This window comes from Alexandromys fortis, unplaced genomic scaffold, assembly GCF_014885135.2.
Source record: "Alexandromys fortis isolate MF-2015 unplaced genomic scaffold, M_Fortis_MF-2015_v1.1 scaffold_83, whole genome shotgun sequence".
In the NCBI taxonomy this organism is placed as follows: domain Eukaryota; kingdom Metazoa; phylum Chordata; class Mammalia; order Rodentia; family Cricetidae; genus Alexandromys; species Alexandromys fortis.
In genome coordinates, this window is record NW_026068001.1 from 5974090 (window position 1) to 6001723 (window position 27634).

The 27634-nt window shown below is 38.2% G+C and overlaps 1 protein-coding gene across 11 annotated transcripts in view; it reads left to right on the forward strand.

Moving 5' to 3' along the window:
- Positions 1 to 27634, forward strand: part of Cask (calcium/calmodulin dependent serine protein kinase) — a 332717-nt gene that overhangs the window by 110637 nt on the left and 194446 nt on the right. For all 11 annotated transcript variants that reach the window (XM_050160816.1, XM_050160821.1, XM_050160818.1 and 8 more), the window contains exon 3: positions 16724 to 16829. In XM_050160816.1, coding sequence (XP_050016773.1) covers positions 16724 to 16829 — 106 coding nt within the window. The remainder of the gene's footprint in view (positions 1 to 16723; positions 16830 to 27634) is intronic.

Sequence of the window (27634 nt, forward strand, 5' to 3'; positions counted from 1 at the left end):
AAAGCAGCTGAAATAGAATGTTGTATGTGGAAATTTTTTTAGAGAGAAGAAAAAAGCCTTTAGATTCCAATTTTATTGCTAAATGGGTTTGTGGACTCTAGTTAAGACGTTGGAGGTAAAATCAAAGCCACCCTGAAGCATTCTGATATTTTAATGCATGGAACAGAACACAATGAGGGGTTTGGAGTAATATGATAATATCTGCTTTAAACTCTGATAACACTTCAGTGAGTTGAATACAATAAGAAACTGAGGGCAAAGGAGCCATTAGATGATCCTTGCTGTGATCCAGACAAGAGCTGGTGAATGCTGCAACTGGCTAACTAGCAGCTTTGACAAGTGATGAAGAACTAAAATGGACAGGTTTTGGCAGCTGGGACTACAAAGTGGAAGAGAAGCAGTGGTTTGTGTAAGGATGACTCCAAGAAGTGCCTAGATGAACGATTGTGCAAAAAGTCGTAGATGAAAAATACAGCGTCAAGCTATATAACAGCGTGGCTTAGTAATGGGTCATCTTTTTGTCTTCAGACTTGGTTCAAGTGATTTTGGCAAAGTTGGGAAAGAATTGATTTCCACCAAAATGGTCAAAGAAAAAGAAACACATTCCATGCCATGTGTTGTGCAAAATGCTTTCCCATGCTTTTTGGGCTAGCTGGGCCTCTCCCTTATCCTGGGGGAAGTTGTCTTACTCTTCCCATTCTACAGATGAGGGAAGTGAGGCTTTAAGGGCGAGCAGCTACCAGGTGTTGGAGACAGGATTTGACCTTTTGACTTTAAGTCTTACCCTATCATAGCATAACCACCTTCCCGCAAAGGGCTAGTGCTTGAAAGGACAAGTGCCAGATCTGTGGAATAGGGTGACCAGCCTGGTTTGCTGTATCTATGGGTAACTTCTCAAGACACGGGCCTTTCAGTTCTATAGCCAGGAAAGTCCTAATCAAAGAGGCTGGTATGAAATTTTATAAGAAATGAAATCATTATCTAGAATGGCCTGAACAATGTGTTCATTGCAATTGTTTACCATAATACTACATCATGTGTTAGGCCTTTTGTTACAACTGAGTGACCACTGACTCTTAAAATGAAGAGGCATTGAGGTCAGCCTGTCTGCCTTCCATTTGTCTGTTTTCACTAGCACAGAGCATACTGCCTTGCTGTGGTTCCACTCAGCTACATGTGAATCAGATGTAAGAAGCCTCTGCCCCCAGACTCGATTGTTAAGGAAACTGACTTTATTCATTCCCAGTTAGATGAATTGGCAAAAGAGCTATTCAAAGGGAAAAAAAAGATTAAAGATTGATTATAAATGTACATTTTTTACAGAGTAAGAAAATGCACATTCTGGCATTCTGCCTACAAAAAACCATAGAGAAGAGCTTTAGTGTCATTATTTGGCAGACACTCTAAAATATATTTATTTCATTTTGGTAAACATTTATATACTAATTAGTACATAATTTATATTATTTTGATATGAAGAATGGAAACAGCAAGTTGGACCGCATAGGATGTCCCCAAGGGAACTTCTTACAATTTTTCAAAGAACAAGAAATACAGTTAATCTTAGTTTTTTGCATCTCACGTAGCACAGTGCTGGGTCTGGCATCAAACAGCCGAAATGATATGAGTTGTACTTTTTAAATCCTAAAGACTTCTTCTCAGAACCAATCATTGCTGGAGTACAAAACAGAGCCCGAGTTTCCAGGTTCACATATTGCTCACAGAACAGCCAGGAGGTGGTTAAACGATTACCTTCCTGACCCTGACCTGACTCATTATAGCTTCTGTGTTTCCCTTAAATGTCACTGCAGACTCTTTGGGGACAGAGCTTTGGGGGCAGAACACCTACGACTTCACCAGACTTTCTAAATGATTTTTCACTCCAAATAAATTTTAAATTATGTATCTAATTTGCTACTACATTTTGAGTACTAAACAAGATACTTCCTTATTTTTAGAAAAGATAAAATGAAAGATTCGTTACAAGGTCAGGACAGTATAACACATACCTAAAATTTATCAAAACACTGGGAAAATAGAGAACTTTCAGAAGGCTTTTTCCTTACACCAGAGTTTCACTATGTATAAAACATCTTTTTGCCACTTTCTGGCAACTGTTGGGTGATTCTACTTTGAACTAAAAATTTTCTAATGTTTTTCAAAGCTTTGTGACTGTTTTAAAAAGTTGAAACTAAATGGTTAGTGGTGTGGGATGTCCTACTATATATGTGTTGCTTTTATTGGTTGATAAATAAAGCTGTTTTGGCCAATGGCTTAGCAGAGTAAAGCCAGGTGGGAAGTCCAAACAGATATGAGTCTCTTTTTCTGTCCCTCTCTGTCAAAGAAGCAGCTTCCGCAGAGAGAGAGAGAGAGAGAGAGACAGAGACAGAGACAGAGACAGAGACAGAGACAGAGACAGAGACACAGAGAGAGAGACAGAGAGAGAGACAGAGAGAGAGACAGAGAGAGAGAGACACACAGAGAGAGAAGGCAGAGTTGAAGAGACACTATGTAGCTGCTGAAGGAGAAAGATGCCAGAACATTACTGGTAAGCCACATCCTTATAGTGATACACAAATGAATAAAAATGGGTTAATTTAAGATGTAAGAGCTAGCCAGGAATATGTCTAAGACATTGGCCAGTGTTGTAATCAATATAGTTTGTGTGATTATTTGGGTCTGGGTGGACAGGAAACAAAAGCACAGTCTCTGTTTACAGGTTAAATATTTTCCTACACATACTTGTTAGCAATCTTCTATTGATAATATACTTTGTGTTTTGTCAGTAGACTAACAAAATGAAACATCTAAATAATTTGATGGCTGTATGTATAAATCTACAAGTATTATCTCTGTCCCTGATTTTAAAGTATTTATTAAAACAACTATTTTATTCTTTCCATTGGTTAGACATTGGGTATGTTTGATATAAATTTATTTCATTCTTCTTTTATTAATTTATTAGATTTAAAAAAATACCAATCCAAGTTCCCACTCCCTCCCCTCCTCCTAATTCCTTCCACACACTCTCCCACCCCACCCTCATCCAGTCCTCAGAGAGGGCAAGGCACATTGCTTTGTGGAAGGTCCAAGGCCCTCCCTACTATATCTAGGCTGAGCAAGGTATATATCCAAAGATAATAGGATCCCAAAAAGCCAGTACATGCAGTAGGAATAAATCCTGATGCCACTGCAAGTGGCCCCTCAATCTGCCCCAGCAATTCAACTGTCAACCTCATTCAGAGGGACTAGTTTCGTCCTATCCTTGTTCCTTCCCAGTCTGGCTGGAGTTGGTGAGCTCCTATTAGCTCAGGTAAACTGTTTCAGTGGGTGTACCCATCATGTTCTTGACCTCTTTGCTCATATTCTCATTCCTCTCACTCTTCAACTGGATTTTGGGAGCTCAGTCCAGTGTTCCAATGTAGGTCCCTGCCTCTGTTTCCACCAGTTGCTGGATGAAGGTTCTATGATGATATTTAAGATATCCATCAGTCTCACTACAGGGCAAGTCAAGATCAGGCCACCTCTCCTCTATTGCTTAGGTCTTAGCCGAGGTCTTTCTTGTGGATTCCTGGGAATTTCTCTAGAGCCAGGTTTCTGCTAACCCTATAATGGCTTCCTCAATCCTGATATCTCTTTCCTTGCTCTCATCTTTGTCCTTCCTCCATCTCTACTATCCCATTCCTTCAAGTTCTTCTCAACCCTCCTCTTCTCCCCTCCTCTTTCCCTTCTACTCTTCCTTCTTTCCCCACCCCCATGCTCCCAGTTTTATCAGGCGATCTTGTCTGTTTCCAATTTCCAGGTGGATCTATATATGTTTTTCTTTGGGTTCACTTTATTTCTTACCTCCAACTGTGGGACAAATTCCCCGGCCCCTCCCCCAACTCCCTAGACTCTTCTAGCCAGCAGGGAGGTTCCTGTGGGCAGGCTCCCCTAAAACCCAAACCCATCCACTGGACCCCCAAGCTACCAGCTACACCCCACTTAAGAGCTGAGAGCTTGCTATAATACTGAGAGGACCAAGAGTTTGCTACAACACTGAGGGGATTAAGAGAGAGCACCAAGAGAGCAAACCAGTAGAAAAGACCAAGAGAGCAGACATATAGAGACCTCAGAGGCTTTCTGAGACAGACATTGACAGTACAGAGCAGACCAAGAAAAACTCCCAAACACACAGACAGCCACTGCAAGGATTGGACCAAGACGCAAAGACATTGCTGGCCTCATTTGAAGGAAGAGATGGGTAGGCGCCAATGCAAGAATTCCTCCAACAACCTAAAAAGCAAAACAAAACATACAGAATAAAATAAGAATATTAGGAGCTGCAAAGGAAAAAGGTCAAGTAACATATAAAGGTAAACCTATCAGAATTACACCCGACTTCTCAGTGGAAACCATGAAAGCCAGAAGGTCCTGGATAGATGTTCTGCAGACACTAAGAAACCATGGATGCAAGCTCAGACTACTGTACCCAGCAAAGCTTTTAAACACCATCGATGGAAAATACAAGATATTCCATGACAAAAAAAATAGATTTAAACAATATGTATCTACAAACCCAGCCCCACAGAAAGTACTAGAAGGAAAACCCCAACCCACGGAAGCTAACTACACCCACAAAAACACAGGCATCAGATAACCCCCCCACCAGCATAACCCAAAGAAGGGAAACACAAATGCTACTACCAAAAAAAATAACTGGAATTAACAACCACTGGTCATTAATATTGCTTAATATCAGTGGATTCAATTCACCTATAGAAAGACACAGGCTAAGATAATGGATACGAAAACAGGTTCCAGCCTTCTGGTGTATACAAGAAACACACCTCAACCTCAAATACAGACACTACCTCAGAGTAAATGGTTGTGGAAAGATTTTCCCGTCAAATGGACCTAAGAAACAAGTGGGTGTGTCTATCCTAATATCTAACAAAATTGATTTCAAACTAAAATCAGTCAGAAGAGATGGAGAGGGACACTTTATACTCTTAACTGGAACAATTCATCAAGATAAAGTCTCAATCCTGAACATCTATGCCCCTAATACAAGAGCACCCACGTATGTAAAAGAAACATTATTAAAACTTAAATTACACTTTAAACTCCACACACTAATAGGAGATTTCATACTTCTTTTTGAGACAGTCTCATTCTGTAGCACATGCGTAGCAGTCCTTCTGCCTCACACTCAAAATTGCTGGGATGCACCATATAAATAAACTGAAAGAAAACAACCATATGATCATTTCATTAGATGCTGAAAAAGCATTCAACAAAATTCAACACCCCTTTTGAATGATAAAGGTATTGGAGAGACTAGGGATACAAGGGTCATACCTAAATATAATAAAAGCTATTTACAGCAAGCTGACAGCTAACATTAAATTAAACGAAGAAAAACTCAAAGCCATCCCACTAAAATCAGGAACAAGGCAAGGATGTCCACTCTCTCCATACCTCTTCAATATAGTGCTTGAAGTTCTAGCAATAGCAATAAGACAACATAAGGGGATCAAGGGGATTCATATTGGAAAGGAAGAAATTAAGCTTTCGTTATTTGCAGATGAAATGATAGTATACATAAGCGACCCCAAAAAATCTACCAAAGAACTCCTAAAGCTGATAAACACCTTTAGTAATGTCGCAGGATACAAGATCAACTCCAAAAAATCAGTTGCCTTCCTATACACTAAGGATAAAGAAACAGAGAGGGAAATCAGAGAAGCATCACCTTTCACGATAGCCACAAAGAGCATAAAATATCTTGGGGTAACCCTGACCAAGGAAGTGAAAGATCTATTTGACAAGAACTTTTAAGTCTTTGAAGAAAGAAATAGAAGAGGACACCAGAAAATGGAAGGATCTCCCTTGCTCTTGGATTGGGAGGATCAGCATAGTAAAAATGGTAATTCTACCAAAAGCAATCTATAGATTCAATGCAATCCCCATCAAAATCCCATCAAAATTCTTCACAGAGCTGGAGAAGACAATAATCAACTTTATATGGAAAAACAAGAAACCCAGGATAGCCAAAACATTCTTATACAATAAAGGATCGTCTGGAGGCATTACCATCTCTGACTTCAAACTCTATTACAGAGCTACAGTATTGAAAACAGCTTGGTATTGGCATAAAAACAGAGAAGTCGACCAATGGAATCGAATAGAAGACCCTGACTTTAACCCACAAACCTATGAGCACCTGATTTTCGATAAAGGAGCTAAAAGTATACAATGGAAAAAAGAGAACATCTTCAACAAATTGTGCTGGCAAAACTGGATGTCAATCTGTAGAAGAATGAAGATAGATCCATATCTATCACCATGCACAAAACTCAAGTCCAAGTGGATTAAAGACCTCAATATCAGTTTGAACACACTGAACCTGATAGACGAGAAAGTGGGAAGTACTCTACAACACGTGGGCACAGGAGACCACTTCCTACGTGTAACCCCAGCAGCACAGACAGTAAGGGCCTCATTGAATAAATGGGACCTCCTGAGACTGAGAAGCTTCTGTAAAGCAAAGGACACTGTCGCTAAGACAGAAAGGCAACCCACTGACTGGGAGAAAATCTTAACCAACCCCGCAACTGACAAAGGTCTGATCTCCAAAATATATAAAGAACTCAAGAAAGTAGACCGTAAAAGGCTAATCAACCCAATTATAAAATGGGGCACTGAGCTGAACAGAGATCTCTCAAAAGAAGAAGTTCAAATGGCCAAAAGACACATAAGGTCATGCTCAACTTCCTTAGCGATCAGGGAAATGCAAATCAAGACAACTTTAAGATACCATCTTACACCTGTCAGAATGGCGAAAATCAAGAACACCAATGATAGCCTTTGCTGGAGAGGTTGTGGAGAAAGGGGTACACTCATCCATTGCTGGTGGGAATGCAAACTTGTGCAACCACTCTGGGAAGCAGTGTGGAGGTTTCTCAGGAAATTCAGTATCAACCTACCCATGGACCCAGCAATACCACTCTTGGGAATATACCCAAGAGAGGCCTTATCATACAACAAAAGTATATGCTCTACTATATTCATAGCAGCATTGTTTGTAATAGCCAGAACCTGGAAACAACCTAGATGCCCTTCAATTGAAGAATGGATGAAGAAAGTATGGAATATATACACATTAGAGTACTACTCAGCAGTAAAAAACAAGGACTTCTTGAAGTTTGCAGTCAAATGGATGGAAATAGAAAACACTATCCTGAGTGAGGTAAGCCAGACCCAAAAAGAGGAACATGGGATGTACTCACTCATAATTGGTTTCTAGCCATAAATAAAGGACTTTGAGCCTATAATTCGGGTTCTTAGAGAAGCTAAATAAGAAGGAGAACCCAAAGAAAAACATATAGGCATCCTCCTGAATATTAACCTTCATCAGGCGATGAAAGGAGACAGAGACAGAGACCCACATTGGAGCACCGGACTGAAATCTCAAGGTCCAAATCAGGAGCAGAAGGAGAGAGAGCACGAGCAAGGAACTCAGGACCGCGAGGGGTGCACCCACACACTGAGACAATGGGGATGTTCTATCGGGAACTCACCAAGGCCAGCTGGCCTGAGTCTGAAAAAGCCTGGGATAAAACCGGTCTCGCTGAACATAGCGGACAATGAGGGCTACTGAGACCTCAAGAACAATGGCAATGGGTGTTTGATCCTACTGCACCTATTGGTTTAGTGGGAGCCTAGGTAGTTTGGATGCTCACCTTACTAGACCTGGATGGAGGTGGGTGGTCCTTGGACTTCCCACAGGGCAGGGAACCCTGATTGCTCTTTGGGCTGACGAGGGAGGGGACTTGATTGGGGGAGGGGGAGGGAAAGGGGAGGCAGCAGTGGGGAAGAGACAGAAATCTTTAATAAATAAAAAAAATGCTGGGATTCCAGGTGCAAACAGATTCTGTACAACTCTTATACTATTCTATGAGGATTTTTATGACTAGATGTAGAAACCTACGTAATTAAAAGCCTCGGTAATTATTTCACTGTACCATAGAGATTTCTGATCTTAGTTATTTGCTTATTTAAATATTAAAATCAGTTACAAGTTGTTTTCTGTGGAAATTGTTGCCCTTACTGACAGTATTTCTTGCAGTGGCTCCATGAGGGAGAAAGGCTTGGTAGAGAGAAGTCACAATGAAATCTGTCTTGGTATGTGTTCTTTGGAAGATCCCCAGCGATAGCTAAATAAATAAAAATAGGAAGTAAATCTGCATAACATAATCAGGAAATAGTGTGCACTAGGTATGTACATAATTTTTATTACTTTGACAATTTAGTTGAACTATTTTATTGTAATAATGTTTTTTTCTTTTGCTGTTTAAACTTTATTGGAGTTTTATATACAATATAATAAACACTAGTAATAAGTTTGTAGATCACTGAACTTTAACAAATGCATATATTTTATCATTTTACAAAGCACCCTCATTCCCCAATATGTATGATACTTTTTAAGACTTGAATATTGAAAACTAATTGAAGCATAAACTAGGGTTTCTTCAGTTTCCTTCTACAAAGTAAAGAATACCATGTTGAAATAGGTGCCTGGTTTATAAATGTCCTGATCTTTCCCTCTGTGGTTTTTACCTCCGAAAAGAAAAGCAAGCAAAAAACTATTTATTAGAGACATTAGGAACATTGTATTTACTTATTATACATAAAATATACTCTTCAATAGTTGTTCATATATTTGAGAAAATAAAACACTGAAACTTGATTTGCTTTGGATTTCCATTCCCTTTGCCTTCCCTTGTTAGCTGTCTGGTTAACATTTGTTTTCTTCATTGCATCTCCAAACAGACTTCCACCATATTCATGCTTGAGTAACTCCTTACATAAAAGACAGTTCTTTTTAATCTAGTTTTGATTCTTAACCACAGATGACTTTTTAAGCAAATGTTTCTCTTTAATGACACTTTAATGTCTGTAGAAATTAATATTAATAAGGAACTTTTTGTGGTTTTTCGAGACAGGGTTTCTCTGTGGCTTTGTCCTGGAACTCACTCCGTAGACCAGGCTGGCCTCAAACTCACAGAGATATCCTGCCTCTGCCTCCTGAGTGCTGGGATTAAAGGTGTGTGCCACCACCGCCCTGCTAATAAGGAACTTTTCATTTGTCACCTGGAACAATTTTTAATATCTAGCTAGTAAGATCAATGATTTTTAATACTTAAATATGGATTAGGAATGACCTGACATTTTTATAACTTAAATCCAAAGTAAATAAGTGATATTTTAGGCAGTTATTTATCAACTCATCATAATGAAGAAGAGAAGTAGTTGTCACAGTAATTGGCTTTATTCTATAGCTGATTGGTATTTGTACATATATTATGGACTTTAGTTTAAATTTAATATTAAACAGGGCCTGTTTTAATGTGTTAGTTTAATGTACCAGAACCAAAACTTGAAATATATTACCAAAGTCTCATTAATTTTGAAATATCCAGTGCAGTTAATATTAATTTCCGATTAATGCACATTTGTCAAGTTAAGAAATTAAACAAACCCTGTTAGTCCAGCATTTCCAATTCTCTTTCTTCATTCAAAGAACAAAAAATTTAACTTCTGAGATTAAAAGGTAGACAAGAACACAGAGAAATTAGAAAATGCACAGAAGTCTACAAGTGTGTGAAAATTATAAAATTTCTAGAGAAAATAATAAAAATGAGTAAAAGATCAAAGAAATGATGAGTTTGCAGTTAACCAAAATGTTTGTGCAAATCTGTCTGAGCCTCTGGTCATCACTGTTTGAGAGGGTCTTTCTTAGACGGGCGTTGGTGGTGCACACCTTTAATCCCAGCACTCGGAGGGCAGGGGCAGGTGGATTTCTGTGAGGTTTGAGGCCAGCCTGGTCTACAGAGCAAATTCCAGGACAGCCAGGGCTACAGAGAAACCCTGTCTCAAAATAACAAAAGCAAATATGAAAAAGAATGAAAGAAAAAGGTCTTTTTTTGTTTACAGAAAAATAGCCTTATTAAAACAAACCTGACCTGTACATTAGCCTTCAAAATGGTTATTATATAAAGGTGGAACTTAGCAGCAGAAAATGACTTTATTACTATAACTTCTTCAAGGTTCTGCTTATATTCCTTTCTTCAAATATATGGTTATTAGTTTTATGATAGCAAGGAGATATGTTAGCAATGCTGATTTTCATTTACTATTTGTTTTAACATTTGTTCAAATAAACACACTACTACTGACCTCAATTATTTCTAGAACAACATCAGGATATTCTGTTTGAGTTTGGAGCTTGAATTAGTGAATTTTGATTGTTGAGTTTATGATGCAACCTAGAAGTGCATCATATTATGTAGAAGTGGATGAGGATAATTCTGTGTTCTATCAGGAAGTCTGGGTCTGACTTCTGACCATCTGTGGTGACGCTGCAGCAGTGTTGAAATAGGAGCAGCGGGGCTGCGTCCCCAGCACCCCGGCCGCTTGGCTAGCTTATTCCCGAAATAACAACACACAAACTGTATTCATTTAAACACCACTTGGCCCATTTCTATCTATCCTCTTCTCTGTTAACTCTCGCACCTGGACTAGCCCATTTCTAATAATGTTTGTAGGCACCTCAAGGTGCGCTTACCGGGAAGATTCTAGCCACCCTCCATCCTGGATCAGAGCTGCCTGGGAGAGCGGAGCCTGGCGTCTCTGCTCCAGAGAGCAGAGCTGTCAAGTCTACCCGGGAGAGCTGAGCATGGCGTCTCTGCTCCAGAGAGCAGAGCTGTCGGGTCTCTCCGGGAGCAGAGCAGAGTCTGACCTCACTTCCTCTTCCTCCCAGAATTCTATTCTGTTTACTCTTCCCATCAATGCTTTAACCTATCAGGGCCAGCCAAGCAGTTTCTTTATTGCTCAACCAATGAAATCAACAGATTGATGACACTCCCACATCACAGCAGGAAGACGCTGGATGTGTAACAGCCTTGCTAGCTGCCCAACCAAGCCTGTGCCACCATACTAGCACTGGTTTTCAGTTGGGTCTTGGTTCATATGTAAACTACACAGTCCTGGGAGCCATTATGATGTAATATCAAGAACACTGGGCTTTTGTCATTATTCTTGTACTCTAGATACTAGTTATATGATTTTTCAGGACCTCATTGAACTCAGGACCTCAATTTTTCCTCTGTAAAATGAGGACACACACATGAGTGGTCACAATTATTCACTAAGTACTTGAAGAGGGAGTGCTTGAAAATCATAAATGATACTTAGTAAATCCTCAGATGTTTTATTGCATAGTCTAGTGTTAGGATCTATAAAGCCATTCTATACAAACTATGTACAGTGATGTAACTATTCTTGTTTGGTAAATTAAGCAAAATAAAAATAATTCTAAATGACAGAACAAATAAAAGATTAGATTAACAATAGTGGGAAAACCAGATTTAGTTATTCATTGGTAAAATGTGGTTATTAAGATGAGTTATAGAGTTTCCTTTTATAGATGTAGTCTTGAGTTACACATAATTGAATTTAGGTTGTTTTTTAATGACTGGCTACAAATGTATGCGTAAGAATTGCAAAAAAGAGGTTGGGGAATGTAGCTTATGGGTAGAATGCTCACCTGGCAGTGCGTAGTCATTAATTTGATGGGGGAAAGGATCACTGAAAAGGGTAAGAATTCAAGCAAATTAAGCTGGTGAGATGATGACTCAGGGGGTCAAGTCACTTGCCATCAAATCTGATGACCGAAGAACATTTCTGGAACCCACAGCAGAGAAAGAGAACTGACTTCTACACATTATGCTCTGACCTCCACATGTGACTTTGTCACACATGTGCACATGAACACACAGATAAATAAATAAATGGAATAAAGAAGAAAGCAAATGAATTTATCTAGAGCTGTTCCATTCTAATTTGTAGCCGCTAATCATATGTTGCTGTTAAATAATTAAACTGTAGCAAAATTTTATATAGACTGTAAGCCTAAGACTCATAGCAGATCTCAAAGAACACAAACCTATCATTTTATTAATTTTAAGTATGTGTTAAAATAATACTTTTTGCCGGGTGGTGTGGGTGTACGCCTTTAATCCCAGCACTTGGGAGGCAGAGGCAGGTGGATCTCCGTGAGTTGGAGCCCAGCCTGGTCTACAAGAGCTAGTTCCAGGACAGGCACCAAAAACTACAGAGAAACCCTGTCTCAAAAATCCAAAAAGAAATAAATAATACTTTTCATATACCGGATTGAATATGATATTATTAAAATAGCTGATCTAATCTTCACTGAATGTTCCTAGGCAAACTGACTTTTAAATGTAGAATTTTTTAGTTCATAAACTGAGATTCAGATTGCTTTTTCAAGGCTAAACGTTTTTGAAATTGCTCTTTCTTCAACCATGTTTATAAATACCAAACTATTTTTTACCCATTGTCAAATGAGCTTGCTGCAGAACTGTAGCACTAAGTGGTACCCAATTTTTATGAAAGAACTCTACTAAGTGGAAGTAAAATGAATAATAAGGATATTTCCAGGAAAATTGTTTTTAAACTTATTACTGAAACAGCTTCACTAGCTACTCCTTACTTAAGAGATTGATAAGGCAGTCCTAGTTCCATTGACAGCCCAAACTTCTGAGGAAATGAATAGTAGTTTTAAGCTTGTACAGCATGTTGATTTCATTTAAATATGTTACTTATTTGAAGCATAAAACTCAATCTCATTAGTGCCTCTTTTAAAAGGAAGATTATTGAATGGGATGGAGATGCATGATGTGAAAGACACAAGGAATAATCAAAAAGGAGGGAAAAGGGAAATGAATTGGTTAAACATAGTTACATAGTTAAATGTCAGGGCACTAAATATAGAAATAGAGGATTGAAAGTATCTTTCAAATTTTTCCTAAGAAATTATAAACTAAAGTATGATGGGAAGATAAGGGGGAAGGAGAAGTTGACAGTCACTAGTCAGTAAACAAGCAGTCACTCCAGGCAGAGGTGGCACCGCTAAGCCATGTTCCTTCCAGGTATGTTTCATGCTAGTATCTGTGAGCAGTCAGACAATCATACATCAAAGTGTTACCATCTGCTTTCCAATCCTTCCCTCCTCTGCCTCATGAAACAATATGTAGGAGCAATAGTTTTTATCCACTATGATGTCATAGACTTAACAGCAGTCAACAGGTACATGTTTTCTTAGGTCATATTCACATTTTAAAATGACTATTTTGAGCTTCCTATTTTTGGAGTCTATAGTTAAAATGTACATCGAATGTATCTGGTTTTTTTTGAGTTACTTAATTTAAATTTTTATTTTGATATTTGTTCTTTAAAGTATGTTTTTCTACTTGCATTATTTACTTGATATTTGAATTATGGAAAATAATTGTGTATCTGGCTGTCCCTATCATTGCAAATTTATTTTTATATTGTCATTCTTATGCTATCCTATCAGCATTCTGATTTTAGGCTCCAAAATGTCAGATACAGTGACATTTATACCACTTTGTTACTGGAAATCAGGGGCCCCAGAAATTCTGTCTTTGGTTGGAGTGGAATTAAGACTGGACAAAGAGCTTGTTCAGCCGTTCGCCATGGCAAGCCCAGGGTCTTCAGCAGATCTGTTTCTACTGAAAGCTCTCAGTGTAGCAAAGGTGTCATGGAGCAGAGGGTGAGTGGGAATTGGAGTGTGTTGTAGTTACATGAAAGGGGCAAAGTGGAAAATGACCCGAGGAACAGGAGCAAGAACAGTCTTTACTATGGCAGACACTAAGCATGTTTGCTTTATGACTCCAGTGTGAGAACGGAGTTAAAATTGCCTTTCATCATAACAAACTGATAGGAAGCAGTCACTAATGTGGAAAACAGGTCTGAAAAGTGACTTCTGATACAGCGAGGAGCTAGGGAAAACATGAAAAGAAGTCGTAAAACTCTCAAGCTTTCTCTGGAGTTTGAAAGCAGAACATTCTTGAGAGAAGGGAGCCATGCAAACATCTGAATTGATGTTGTGGGGCTCAGTTTGGCCCTCCAACACCCTTAAGGACCCCTTATGGTGAGCACCTTCCTGTGCAAGCCCTGCAGCTGCTTCATTCTTGCCTCTGATGGGGCCTTCCCAACTGCTTTAAAGCCCAAAGGCCTTTTTTCTGGGCCTCCAGTCTTTCTTTTGTGGTGAGCACTGCACACACACACACACACACACACACACACACACACACACACAGACACTTTAACGCCTTTCCCACATGCTGTGCTCTACATGATCCTTTCCCATGTGGCTTCTTGAAGCAATCTTAGCACTGCCCTTTGAAGCCAATTAGTAACTTCTGAAGGTACAGCATCACCTGTCACCATTCTCATTTTGGAAGCCGTTTATAGAAGTTGGTACTTGATATGCAGGTGGCAGGGACAAAGGCCATCACACCCAGTTTCTGACTCCCGATTCTGTGGACTTTTTATCAGTGCAGTGGCAAAACCTGCTTTGTCCCAGCCATCTCTTCTTCTTCTTCTTCTTCTTCTTCTTCTTCTTCTTCTTCTTCTTCTTCTTCTTCTTCTTCTTCTTCTTCTTCTTCTTCTTCTTCTTCTTCTTCTTCCTCCTCCTCCTCCTCCTCTTCCTCCTCCTCTTCCTCCTCCTCCTCCTCCTCCTCTTCCTCCTCCTCTTTCTCCTCCTCCTCCTCCTCCTCCTCCTTCTCCAAAATTCTTCTAAACTGTGGTCACACTCACACCCATAACACAGCTTAATGGAAAGATTGCTGACTTTGGAATCAGGGTTCAAGGCTCACTAAGCTGTATAGCTGTGTGATCATGAACATGTTTCCAAGCCTGAGTGAGCTTACTCATCAGTAATGTACCTACCTCACAGAATTGTTGGAGTGCTCAGCTCTGAAAGAAATGATAAATTTTAATCTAACATTAAGTAATCGTCTCTCGTATACTAAGCTCAGCCCTGACATGCCACATCCTTCCATAGTTTGGGTTCCAGGACCCTGCCTAGGGGATGGATACAAGGGAATGAATGGTAGACAGAAGGAAAGATGAGATAGGTGGATAGGTCTTGGGTGGAGAAGCTGCAATACTCCCCACCCCCAAGCTTGGCATGAATATTAAATATAGATAAATCAGAGCAGGGCTTATGGTATACAGCTGAATCAAGGAGGCACATTTAGTAAATCATAGCGGGAGCTGTCTCTGGACAGTCACCAAGCTGTAGGGAAAGAAAGCTACATTTTCTGCATAACACTGTCACATTCACACTTCGACCAGGAGGGAAAGCTTTGCCATTTCCCTATGCCTAAGCCAGGATGAGTGGTGCCGTTTCCCATGGGTCTTAAGACATTGGGATCCTTGACATGCTGTGCCGTGTCAGTAGCATACATTCACTTCAAGACTTCACTAGTTCCATATACTAACTGACCTCTCTTTGGAATTTTACCAGCTCAGAGTGTTCATGGCCTTTTCTCAAATTCCAAACTCCTTCTCCTATATGGACTCTTTATTTCCTCTATACCGCTGACTTTCTTAATGTTTTATTGATCCCTCCTTTTCTGATGGTGTCTATTCTGTACTGCCTTTCATTTATTTTGCCTGTAAGTGAGTAGGTTTTATAAAAATTCTACCTGCAGCCATTACTCTAGTTGATAGGACTAAGTTGAATTAAATAACCAGAAACGAGATCATGTTATCTATCGCATTGTACAATCTGCCTTTGGTTCTTACTTTCTTGTCTCCCTTCTACATTCAATTATAAAAATACCACATTGTATTTTATACATCAGCAAACAGGTATAGCACTATTAGTAGTGGAATGCCCCTGCCCAAACTTAGTGTGAGGATGTTGAAATGTTGAAATTAATTTTGTTTTCCAAATAGGGCCTGTTTGTTGTTGTTATTGTTGTTGCTATGAGATGTTGTCTCATGTAGCCCAGACTGACCTCAAACTCACCATCTAACAGTGGATAGCCTTGAACTCTTGATTCTGCTACCTCCACTTCCCAAGTGATAGGATTACAGGCATATGCCACCATGCCTAGCAGTTACTACCTGTATTATCTGTTTGTTCTTCAGAATAACATTGCAAAGTACTTAAAAGAGCCTGTATTATTCAGCATATTTTATACACAGTATTTAAAAAGTTTCCCAGGCTAGGGGTATAATTCAGCATCAGAGTACCTACTTATAGAAGACCCTGAATTCCAATCCCATCATTGCAAACACTAATTAATTCTAACTTTAGCTCTGGGAATGGTGCCTTTTCTGTGTAAACCATACTATTTCTTTTTGTATTTCACAAAATTTCTATGATATGTCTATAAGTATTGCATTTTATTCTTATCTGAGTTAAGGAAAACTAAGACAAAGGTAAAATTCAAAACAGTAAATTTGAGTTACTTATCAGCAGATCAAGGAAAAGTTCTAAATTTGTAGGTAGAAAAGTGACTATAAGAGTTTGTGGGAAATATACATGTACTTATTTTACTTTGGTACAGGTATTTCTTTGCACTAAGAAATGAAAACGCCTGTTAGTAAGAGCTTCCGCCTATATATATAAATGGAAGCTGAGAAAAAGTGTAAAAGGTTGTATTGGTGCAGTCTTGAAAGGGTAAGAAGCCAGGATTAATTTAAAATGGGGGATTTCATCTCTTTAGTCAGAGAAGTCTTCACGTTACCATAGATCACATCCATCCATTCATTCATCCTTCACTCTAATTGTCTTTTGTTCCTACCTAATGAAGTATGTTGTATGTTTATTTTGCAGATCTAAAGCGGGAAGCCAGTATCTGTCATATGCTGAAGCATCCACACATTGTAGAGTTGTTGGAGACATATAGTTCAGATGGAATGCTTTACATGGTTTTTGAATTGTGAGTGTATATTTTCTTGCTTGAGTAACGTTTTAAGTGATGCTGATTGTAACAAAGCTAACCTTTCTCTTCAAATTTAGCAATAATCGTGGACTCGTCTGTTTCAAGAGACCTAAAGTCACAGGTGAAAAAGGATTTTCTTGTTTAAGGTTACAGTGGCAAAGGAAACAAAGGCTAGGCACATCAGCTAGTCATTTTTCAGCACATTTCAGAGAAGAGGCTCCGAAATGAAGAGTTTAAAGGGATAACACACCCAAAGTATTCAGTTTGCATCTTAGTGAAGAAGAGGGAGAATGAGAATGGAGAATTCCATGTAGGAGTCTCCCTGGCAATTCAAAATGTGTAATAACATACTTAAGTTTCTTTTGATGTAATCATATTCCTATATAAAAGGAAACTTCACAAGTAACAGTTTCTTGATTTTAATATACTAACTGCCTCACTTGTTTCTCACATAATTTCATTTAAAATGGAGCAGTGTAAGCCAAGTACAACTAAATAGTCCGTAGATGCCTAAATAAATGCCCAAAGAGATTATAGAAAGCTTTAAGGGATGGCATTATACAATATTTTGTCTTTAACCTTACTCTGTTCAAAATTAACCCATGACTTTGATTAGGAAAATAGAAAAAGGATGATATACTAGCTTCAATTGTCAAGACACCAAAATCGGATTATGCATTGCTTCATAACACATTACTCCAAAATTTAGTGGCTCTTAAGCAACACCCATGAATTAACCTCACTCTGTGCATCAGGAATGAGGCCAAACTTAGCCAAATCCTCTGGCTCTAGATCTCTCACAAGATGGCTCTGGACCTTGCCGATACCCTGGATGTTAGCAATCATGTACTGAGGGACTCATTTCCTAAGAGCTATTGGCCTGAGGCATCCCTTGGTCCCATGTCACATGGACCTCTTCGTAGACTAGCATGGCTACTGACTTTGAAAGAGCAAGTAACAAGGGTAGAGATCAGTCTTACAACTTGATCTCAAATGTTGCACATCATCTCTTCTGCCATAATTTATAAGCTAGAAATGATTTATTAGATCCAGCTCACATACCAGGACCTACATAGCAAGAAATAGGAGTTTCTAGGAGTCATTTCACAAGTTGCCCCCCACAGAAAGCTAACTAATTCATTGCCTATCTAGATAGAAATTTGTATCCAAAGAACTAAACAAAGAAAGTAAAATTGAAGACAAGTTCAGCTACATAAGGGCAAGATCAGTGTGAATTTAATTGTGACTATTTACTTGGAAAAGATATAAATGTTTTGATTAATTGTTTGCAACAGCTTAGAAATCCTAAGTGGAATCTTAGGGTACGTTAATTAGAAAGTATATAGAATTCAAAACAAAGCCATACTCCTACCTTACACACTCTTCTTTCTTCCTAGAGTGTCCATAGTAAAGACACTGGCTGGGAGATGTGCTAGAATTGAGAGCTAGGCCTGCTATAAGTTGATATATAAAAACAAGCAAGAGACGTGGCTCAGAGGTTAAGAGCACTGACTGCTTTTGGAGAGAACCTGGGTTAGATTCCTAGCACCCACATGATAGCTCACAATCATGCAACTCCAGTTGCAGAAGATCCATTGCCCTTTTCTGACCTCGGTATGCACCAGACATGTACATGGTATACAGACATACATGCAAGCAAAGCACCATACATAGAAAAATTAAATTTTAAGGTATTTTATTTTAAGAATATTACTTTCAGCACCTCGAATATTCTTTTAAATATACTTTTTTTCACAACAGTATAGCTACACTTTAGGAAATGTCTACTCTGTGACCTACACGGCAAAATAGATCCTTTCTGTCAAATTACAGAGCCCAGTCAGACTTGCTTTCTGACAAAGTAAAAATCTGACTTCTTTTTTTTATATAAAAGTAAAATAAGCATCCTGATGAGATTCATGTAACTATTGATTTCAAATTCTAAATTGATGAAGCTGTCCCGTGAACTCATTTTCTAGATAAAAGGTGGTGCCTCCTTTCCTTCTCTGAGGCCTCAGAGAAGGTGCACCTTCCTCTGCAGGAGCATCGCATTTCCCAACTGCCTTTGAAGGTAGACAGGCTTTTGGGGCTAGGGGAACAGTTGCTCTTTTGAGATGGCTGATTGTAGATCCCAAGATATGAAAGGGAAACTAACAGATCATAGCATTTGTTTTCAAGCAGACCGGGTGATAGTAAATGAGGAGATGGCTTTAAAATATCCCATGTCTGGAGCCCAGCAGTATGGCTCCAACAGATAACAGCTCTTGCTGTATTGCGTAGGCCTGATCACCTGAGTTAAATTCCCCAAATAGAATAGCCTGGAGTACACAGTGCAGCAGAAACAAGGGAAACCCTGCCCTCACATAGTGGAAGGTGAGAAGCAGCTCTTGAAAGCTGGCCTCTGACTTCCACATGCACACTGTGGTGCTCACGAATGATAGTAAATCTATTTCACGTGTTCCTTGGAAAGATTTTGAGCATTTCTAGACATATGTGAATCCAACATGAAGTGCCCTGGAATGAAAGAGCTCTTAAAGACATTGGAGTCATAGCTATCCAAGAATATATTGATTTTCTTATTCTAAGAGTCCACCATAGGGAGAACAGGATCAGTCTCTTCAGTTCTTTGAGAGTATGTGCTTCTTCACTGTGGCCCTACAGGCCACCACTAGAATCTACAAATGACAGATTTGACATTAAGTAAGGAAGGGTCTCTAATGATAAGATTTAGTCCAGGAATAAAGCTGCTGTCTTACAGGGCACACTTACCTCCTCATACTCAAGGAGCTGGATCCATCCAAGAAGCCTGAAGGTAGGGTTTTACTTTGAGACTACAGAGGGCCTCTGATCATCCCATTCAATTTTTAAGATTGTAATTCTTTTTAAATCACTTCTCTGGTTCAATTTTGTTCTTCACTCAAGAACTCTGTCTCTGCCCATATTTTATTTTGAGAAAACTAAAAGCAGTTTTAATCGTGTACTATAAAGTAACAAGCACAGAAAACCAAATGTTAAAAAAAAAGATCTAACTTTTGGCAGTTATGCTGCTTGTCTGAAGGGGTCCTAACATCATGGTGTAGTCGAGAGCAGATGCTTTTTGTTGCTGGAAAATCTGGATTTGGGCATCTTAGTGTTGAGGTGATCCTTATGGGATTTTTGTTGTGATTAAAATAATTCAGTGGCAGTGACTGAAGATAAGCATTCGCCACTGGCCTCACCCTAATGTTAACCTAAATTAATAGAGCGTGGTTATTTTCCTTTTTCACCTTTTATTTTGGAAAATTCCAAATACAAAGGGAGAGTAATATTGTGAAGGGCGGCACTGAGCTTCAACCATTTATCCTTTCCTGTTCTCATTGGCCCCTGGAGATTGCTAAAGCAGTGCCATTTCCCCTAGAAACACTCCTGTTTGAAATGATAATACAATTAGCATGCCTGACAAAATCACCAATAATTACTCAATATCATATCATATTCACTTGACTTTCAGTTGTTTCTAATTGAACATGAATCTTAAATGACAGCTATCTAAATTTAGAACTTTTTTATGAGCTCTAGGGATCTGCAAGTAGATTATAAATTCACAGCTAAAATAACAGTGATTCCTTTAAAAGGCCAGAGCCAAAATGGAAATATAAAACTCTTCTTTTCTATCATTATTTTATAAATGAACCTTCACAGCGATCTCTGCCCGGGTTTTGTACCTCTTGATCTCTTGGTTTCAAACCAAAAAACCAGAAACAGATTGCTCTAAGAATTGTGGTCCTGTCTCAAAGACTAATGCCAGTACATTTGTGTGTGCCGCCACCTACTGGCAAAAAGAGAGAATGCATCTACAGCTGCAGTGTGGATTAAGCTACTCTAGAATTTGTTCCATATTCCTGGCAATAAATGTAATTTCCCCTGGTATTCAAAGGCTCATTGCTTAAGTTATGAGGGATCTGGATCATTTTCACAGTTTTATAATGTTACATCTAGACAGGGAAAGGGGAAACAAATGAAATTAGGCCAATTGGTTTTCTTGTTTCATGGCTTCTTGGAAGCTCTTATGAGGGAGGTAAGGCTAGACTGAACAACATATTTGGATTACCAGTACATTTTTCAATTGGGTATCCGTATCTGCCTTTGGTACAGTCTGTGTGTCACCAATACTCTTTTTCTTAATTGCTCTTATGAAATCATATGGCATAATTATGTTGCCTGAGTATTAGAAAATCCTAGGAAATAGGTATACACATAATTACAAATAGTTTGTAAATATAAACCATACTTAAATACAGATTCACAGAACCAGAGTTGTATTGGCAAAGATTTAAAGCATTAGATTTCAAAACATAGAAAATCCTTTGCAAGTGGCACCCACCTTTAATCCCAGCACTCAAGAGGCCAAGAGGCAAGAGGCAGAGGCAGGCCAATCTATGAGTTGGTATCCAGCCTGGAATACAGAGTGAGTTCCAGGGCAGCCAAGGATACACAGAATAACCCTGTCTTGTTGACGGAGACTGCTCATTTGTTTCTAGCCTCCCACACCCAAAATAATCACACAGAAACTATATTATTTGCAGTGCTGTTTGGCCAATAGTTTAAGCATAGTTTTAGCTAGCTGTTACATCTTAAATTAACCCATTTCTATTTTATATTTTACCACAAGGCTCATGGTTTACTGGCAAAGTTCTGGTATGTCAGTCTTCTGTGGAAGCTACATGGCATCTCTCTGGTGCCTCTTCTTTTCTCCCAGCATTAGTCTAGCTTTCCCACCTACCTCTATTCTGCCCTATCACAGGCCAAAGCAGCTTTTTTAGTCATTAACCAATAAAAGCAATACATATACAAAAGGACTTCCCACACCATTTCCCCTTTTCTGTTCAAATAAAAAGGAAGGTTTTAACTTTAACACAGTAAAATTACATATAACAAAACATGTGTCAAGCAAGAATTGCAGTTACAATATTTATGTCTACTTTATCTTTTATCATAACTAAGGAAAACTATAGTTATAACTATCTTTTCTTTAAGTCCATCAAAGACCCCCAGAAGGATATAATATTGCCTGAGTTAACAGGAAGTACATTGTAAGCAACTTTCAAAACTCTAGAATTTGACAAAGATATCTCACTGCCTGGACAGCCACCCAAAGTTCTTCTTTAACACTGGAGCATCCAATTTTTAGCCTATAGGTCTATAGTATTTGGCAGACTTTTCCATGAATCACTATCTACCTGAAATATATTTCTGTACATCTAAAAGCCTAAAATGACTACACTTGATTGTTATAGATGACTATCTATTAACCTGCATTTTTAATTATACATTACAATTTTAAATGAGCTGCACAAGCACAGTACCTTAATCAAGAGCAGAAATGTGTGTGTGCGCGTATAACAAAATTGACCTTAAAATTTGTATCAATAAACAAAGATTCATATCAATGCAAATTAAACAATATTTGGGAATTTGGACATAGTTTTCTCCAAACTGCTTCTTGCTTTTTGTTGGACAAAGTAATTTTAGAGGTTTATGGAGACCTTTGAGGAGGTGGTCTTGTTCCATTGAACTACATTAGTCTTGAAAGAATCTACAGGTTCTCATCCTCTGTGGAAACAAGAGCAGAACCTCTTTTCTAAAGCAAGGAAGGGCAGGAGGGGAGAGAGATAGAGAATGAGAATAGATAAATCCTGAAAGAGGAGAGAGAGAGAATTCTCCACTGTGAATATGTTTTATTACCATTGGTTAATCAGGGCATAATATAGTCAGGCAGAAAATCCATGCAGAGATATAGAGAGAAAGAAGGCAGAGCCCACGAGATGCCTTGTAGCCACCAAGAAGCAAGAGGCAACAAACCACAAGCCTTGTGGTAAAATATGAAATATTAAACTAAAGCCAGAGTTTACAAGAGAAAATCCTATTCAGAATATCTTAGTGAAGCACATATCCAGGTCCGTCCTTGGGGTCAGTTTGAAGAGAAGCAGATCTTTATGGAAGCAGGTGAGCAGAGTGGCCTTTAAAGCAAGCCTAATGCTTAGTGATTATGTTATCATCCTGCCGCCAGCAGTCAGACTGTTAGACAAGGGTATAGTGCCACTGCTTTGCGATTATTCTTCAATTTGAACCTGGCTGCAGTAATTTGCCAAACCTGTTTGAAAATATAGACTTAGTTTTGAAGATAAGGCTGAGTTGTGTTTCCCCTCCAAAAAAAATTAAATATTTGTTTCTCAGTAGTACATTCAGGATTGTTTTTAGTAGTGTCTGGTACTTGAGTTAAGCTGTAAATCCTAAATTGGCTGGCTAAGGAATTTTAATTACCTTATTATAGTATGATTACATATACCACAGGGAAAATTTCACAGTAATTAAATATGGATTTAAAACACATCTGACATGAAAACAATAGTTTTTTATCTTTTAAAATAACATTCTCAGTTTGTATTTTTGAAGCTTATAAAGGAGATAATAGGTTGGAATTGCTTTTTTTACTTTAATTTTTGTCTGATATGGATGCATGGGGAAGGGAGTATTTGTGAAATTCGTTAAACTAAGTGGAACTAATTATTACTTGCCAGCAAAGTTGTGACAGGCATTTTAAGCTAAAAATGCCTTTGTCTCCTATCACACAACAAAAATCTGGCCTGTAGTGTCTTAATTTATTTCAAAAATCTATTTGTATTTTAAATAGCCTTCTCTACTATATCAGACTTTTATTCTTATGTATGAGGATACAAATTACTATCCATGCAACACACTAAAGTTTTTCAAGCTCACTACATCAAAATGTTCAGTCTATCTTAGTTCTAAATACTAGCTCATGGTCCCCAAGACTATTCTCAAGTTGATGGTTTACTTAAAAGACTCAAAGGGTACAGTGTGTGACAGCATCCACAGCTATGAGTTGTTGCAGCAAAAGGAAAGAAATGGTGCATAGGGCCCAGCTTCCAATTGTCTTCTCCAGCAATCTACTATGAAATGCTGCAAACCAGTGAATCTCATTAGAGACTTAGTGCCCAGAGGTTTTATTGAGGGCTGGCTGCATAGCTATCTTATGCCTAGCCTACTAGCTTCCAGGCCCCAGAACTGAAGGAGATTTTCAGCATTAACTGATGTTTGCACAGTTTAGATGCAGGGAGCCGCTCTTTTCAGTTACTGGGATAAGGACTTACTGGGGTTCAAGACCTTGGATGCCTGCCATCAGAGCCAACACTGGAAACAGGCCTGTCAGACCTTTCACAGGATCTGCCATGCTAATCCTGAGCAAACTAAAACAGAGAGAGAACTAGATGGTAGATTTCTGAGTTGATTAACTCGCTCCACAAACCAAATGTAATTGCTTATGAAGATAATTATAAGCTTTAGGTTTGAGATTGTTTTTAACTTTTAAGTGTAATTATGGTATCATTTTAATATGTGGCAAATTTTAGGTGGCTAGATTTTTGAAACAAATTGTTGATTGAGATTTTGTGGTGTAGTATAAATTTTAAGCTTTGAAGTTGTACTTGAAAGTAAATTATATTCTGATAACAGAGAAACATATCTGAAGTTGTCACTCCAGTAATTTTTACACAGCATATTAAATCTGATCTTCAATTCCAATAAAATAATTTTAATTAATTATGTGCCTATACAATAAATCAATTCAATTTTTCTGGTATTTAAAAGTACAATTAATTTTTTAATTATAAATAACTTAATATATAATATATTTATAATATACCTACTTTGTTGCAATTGACAAATGATTGGAAATTATAATGCCACAAATAGTGCTACTCACAAAACTTAATCAGCAGAGTTTTTGGAACATTTCCTTTTATATACCTAATTGTGTTTCCTGGTTTTTTTTTTCTAGTTAATGGTCTTAAGCATTTCTTTTTGACATTGTTTTTTTTAAATAGTATCTTATGACTGCAATAAGGTACCTAGATGTGTGCATGTGCATAATCTAATTTGATAATGCCATATGTGTTAGAACTAATGCTGTATCTAATATACCCTTTAGTATAATATTTTATTATTATTTTATTGTTGTATATGCATCGGTGTTTGCCCTGAGTGAGTGTCTGTGCACCATGTACATGTCTGGTGCCTGTGGAGGCCATCAGATAGATCTCCTGGAACTGGTGTTCCAGATAGTTGTGAACTGCCTTGTCAGTTCTGGGACTCAAACCCCAGTCCTCTAGAATTGCTCTTAACTGCTGAGCCATTTCCAGTTTCTAAGAAATATGTTTATTAAATCCTTGAGCACTTCAGTAACCCATTGAGTCCAGATTGTGCTGTCCATATATTCAGAATGTGAGACAATCCACTGCAGCATGGTCAACCTATCAGGGGCCCTACTCTTAAAGAAAATTGAGTGTCCCCCCTCCCAGCAGCCTTCAACTGTCAGTAACTGTTCCTCAGCTAGGAATAGGTGCTTATAAGTTCCTTCCGCCTCCATGCTGAATGTTGACTGACTTGATCCTAAACAAATCATATGCAGGCAGCCACAGCTGCTGTAAGTTCATGAGTTTTACCATGTCCAGAAGACACTGTTTAGCCCCAGTCCTCCCTGACCTTTGGCTCTTGCAATCTTTTTGTCCCCTTTTCCGCTATAGTTACTAAGTCCTGCAGGTGGATATATGATATAGATGTTCCACTTATGGCTAAGCACACCACAGGCACTTAACAATAAATATTCTTGTACACAATTACCTAAACAGGATTACTATATAAACAGTATATGAGTTTTAACAAAATAATATCCATAGATTTAAGTTAATGCATGCATAATATTTAGAATAATGCATATGCGTAAACACACACTCTAAGGTTACTGTAAAGGAACATTCACAAAAATACAACGCAAGTTGAGAAATAAAAATAGTTACTAGCACTTTCATAGCCTTTAATATGTTTGTAATTTTGTGCTCCTATAGCTATATCTCCAAATAAGTGTCCTTGAAAAATATAACTCAGTATCAATTATTTTTATGAGTCACATATATTTTAGATCTATAAGATCCATCCCGGTTGCTTTGTGTATCTATTCCTTTTTATCACTATGTAGTATTGTAATGAACAAGCTTTCACCATTCATTTTAAAGTTAATGAGTATTTGGGGCTTTCTAGATTTATTTATTTTGAAGAGTGTTTTCTAAACAGTCTTATACATGCACTATGATGCACTTAAGCTCCCATTACTGAAGGTGTTTGTTTATGAGTTGTAGAAGTTCCTTGGTAGAATTTTTGGAGTCATTTATGTAAACTATCATATCATCAGCAAGTAGTGACAGTTTGACTTCTTCCTTTCCAATTTGTATCCCCTTGATCTCCTTCTGGTGTCTTATTGCTCTAGCTAGGACCTCAAGAACTATTTCGAGTAGATATGGAGAGAGTTCCATAGTAGTTTTTCTTCATTGTTCTTTCTAATTGCCACTTGGAGTCCTCTCCCTTTTTTAATGTTTTTTTTTTTTTTAATGAAAAGGAAGTTAGTAGGTTTTTTTTCAGGTTTTTCTAAAAAGCAGTTTAATTTATGGATTATATTTTGCTTTCTCCCTCATTTTTTTTTAATTTTATTTATTTATTAAAGATTTCTGCCTCCTCCCCGCCAAAAAAAAATATAGGCATCCTCCTGAATATTAACCTTCATCAGGCAATGAAAGGGGACAGAGACAGAGACCCACATGGGAGCACCGGACTGAAATTTCAAGGTCCAAATCAGGAGCAGAAGGAGAGAGAGCACGAGCAAGGAACTCAGGACCGCGAGGGGTGCACCCACACACTGAGACAATGGGGATGTTCTATTGGGAACTCACCAAGGCCAGCTGGCCTGGGTCTGAAAAAGCCTGGGATAAAACTGGACTTACTGAACATAGCGGACAATGCGGACTACTGAGAACTCAAGAACAATGGCACTGGGTTCTGATCCTACTGCACGTACTGGCTTTGTGGGAGCCTAGGCAGTTTGGAAGTTAGTAGTTTTAATAAAATGTAATATTAGCATTTTGTGCCTTAAGTTTAAGAACCATTTACCAATCCTGAGAAAATATTTTCTCCTATATTTTATCATCAATCTGGAATTGGTTTGAGATATTAAGTAAAATAGCAGCCCAATTTCATGTCTTTCGATATGGAGATTCAATTGTCGCAGCACAGTTATTAAAGAGCCAGCCAACTATGCAGTACAACCTTTACTATAAATCAAGCATCTGCATATGAGTGATTTTTTTTCCAGGCTCAGTTTATACCCATTGGCTTGCTTGCCTGGCATTGTGCCAGGAGTGTGTTCTGGAAACTTGTGGAGCAGGTCCTTCTACCTGTGTTCCTCTTCAGGCATGTTTGGAAGACATAATTGTCTATGCATTTTCCAAAAACATTTTAGAATGCAGCTATCAGTGTGCACCAGGAAAAAACATAGAAGGAGTTTTGACATTAATGTTTATAATCAATATTTATAACAATTTGAGAATAATTCACCTGATAACAATATTAATGTTTAATCTTCTAATTCATTAATATCATATGTAGCTTCCCACTTAGCTCTTTGAAAGTTTCAGTGAACTTTGATGCTTTTCTAGGGAGACCATATGCATCTGTGTTAGATGTATTATTTTAAATCTAACACATGTTAGATTACATCTGTATAATTAATTATAATTAATATAGATATTATCTATATTAATTAAGTTTTGTTGGATTTGTTCATATCTATTTGCTTTTAAGGGTGGGTGAGCCTTTCTCATTGTCCCCTCTTTCCTTTCTTCCTCATACTAACTATCTCCATTTCCATTCAGCAGGCTTTCATTGCAGTCATTAATTAATAGAATCATTTG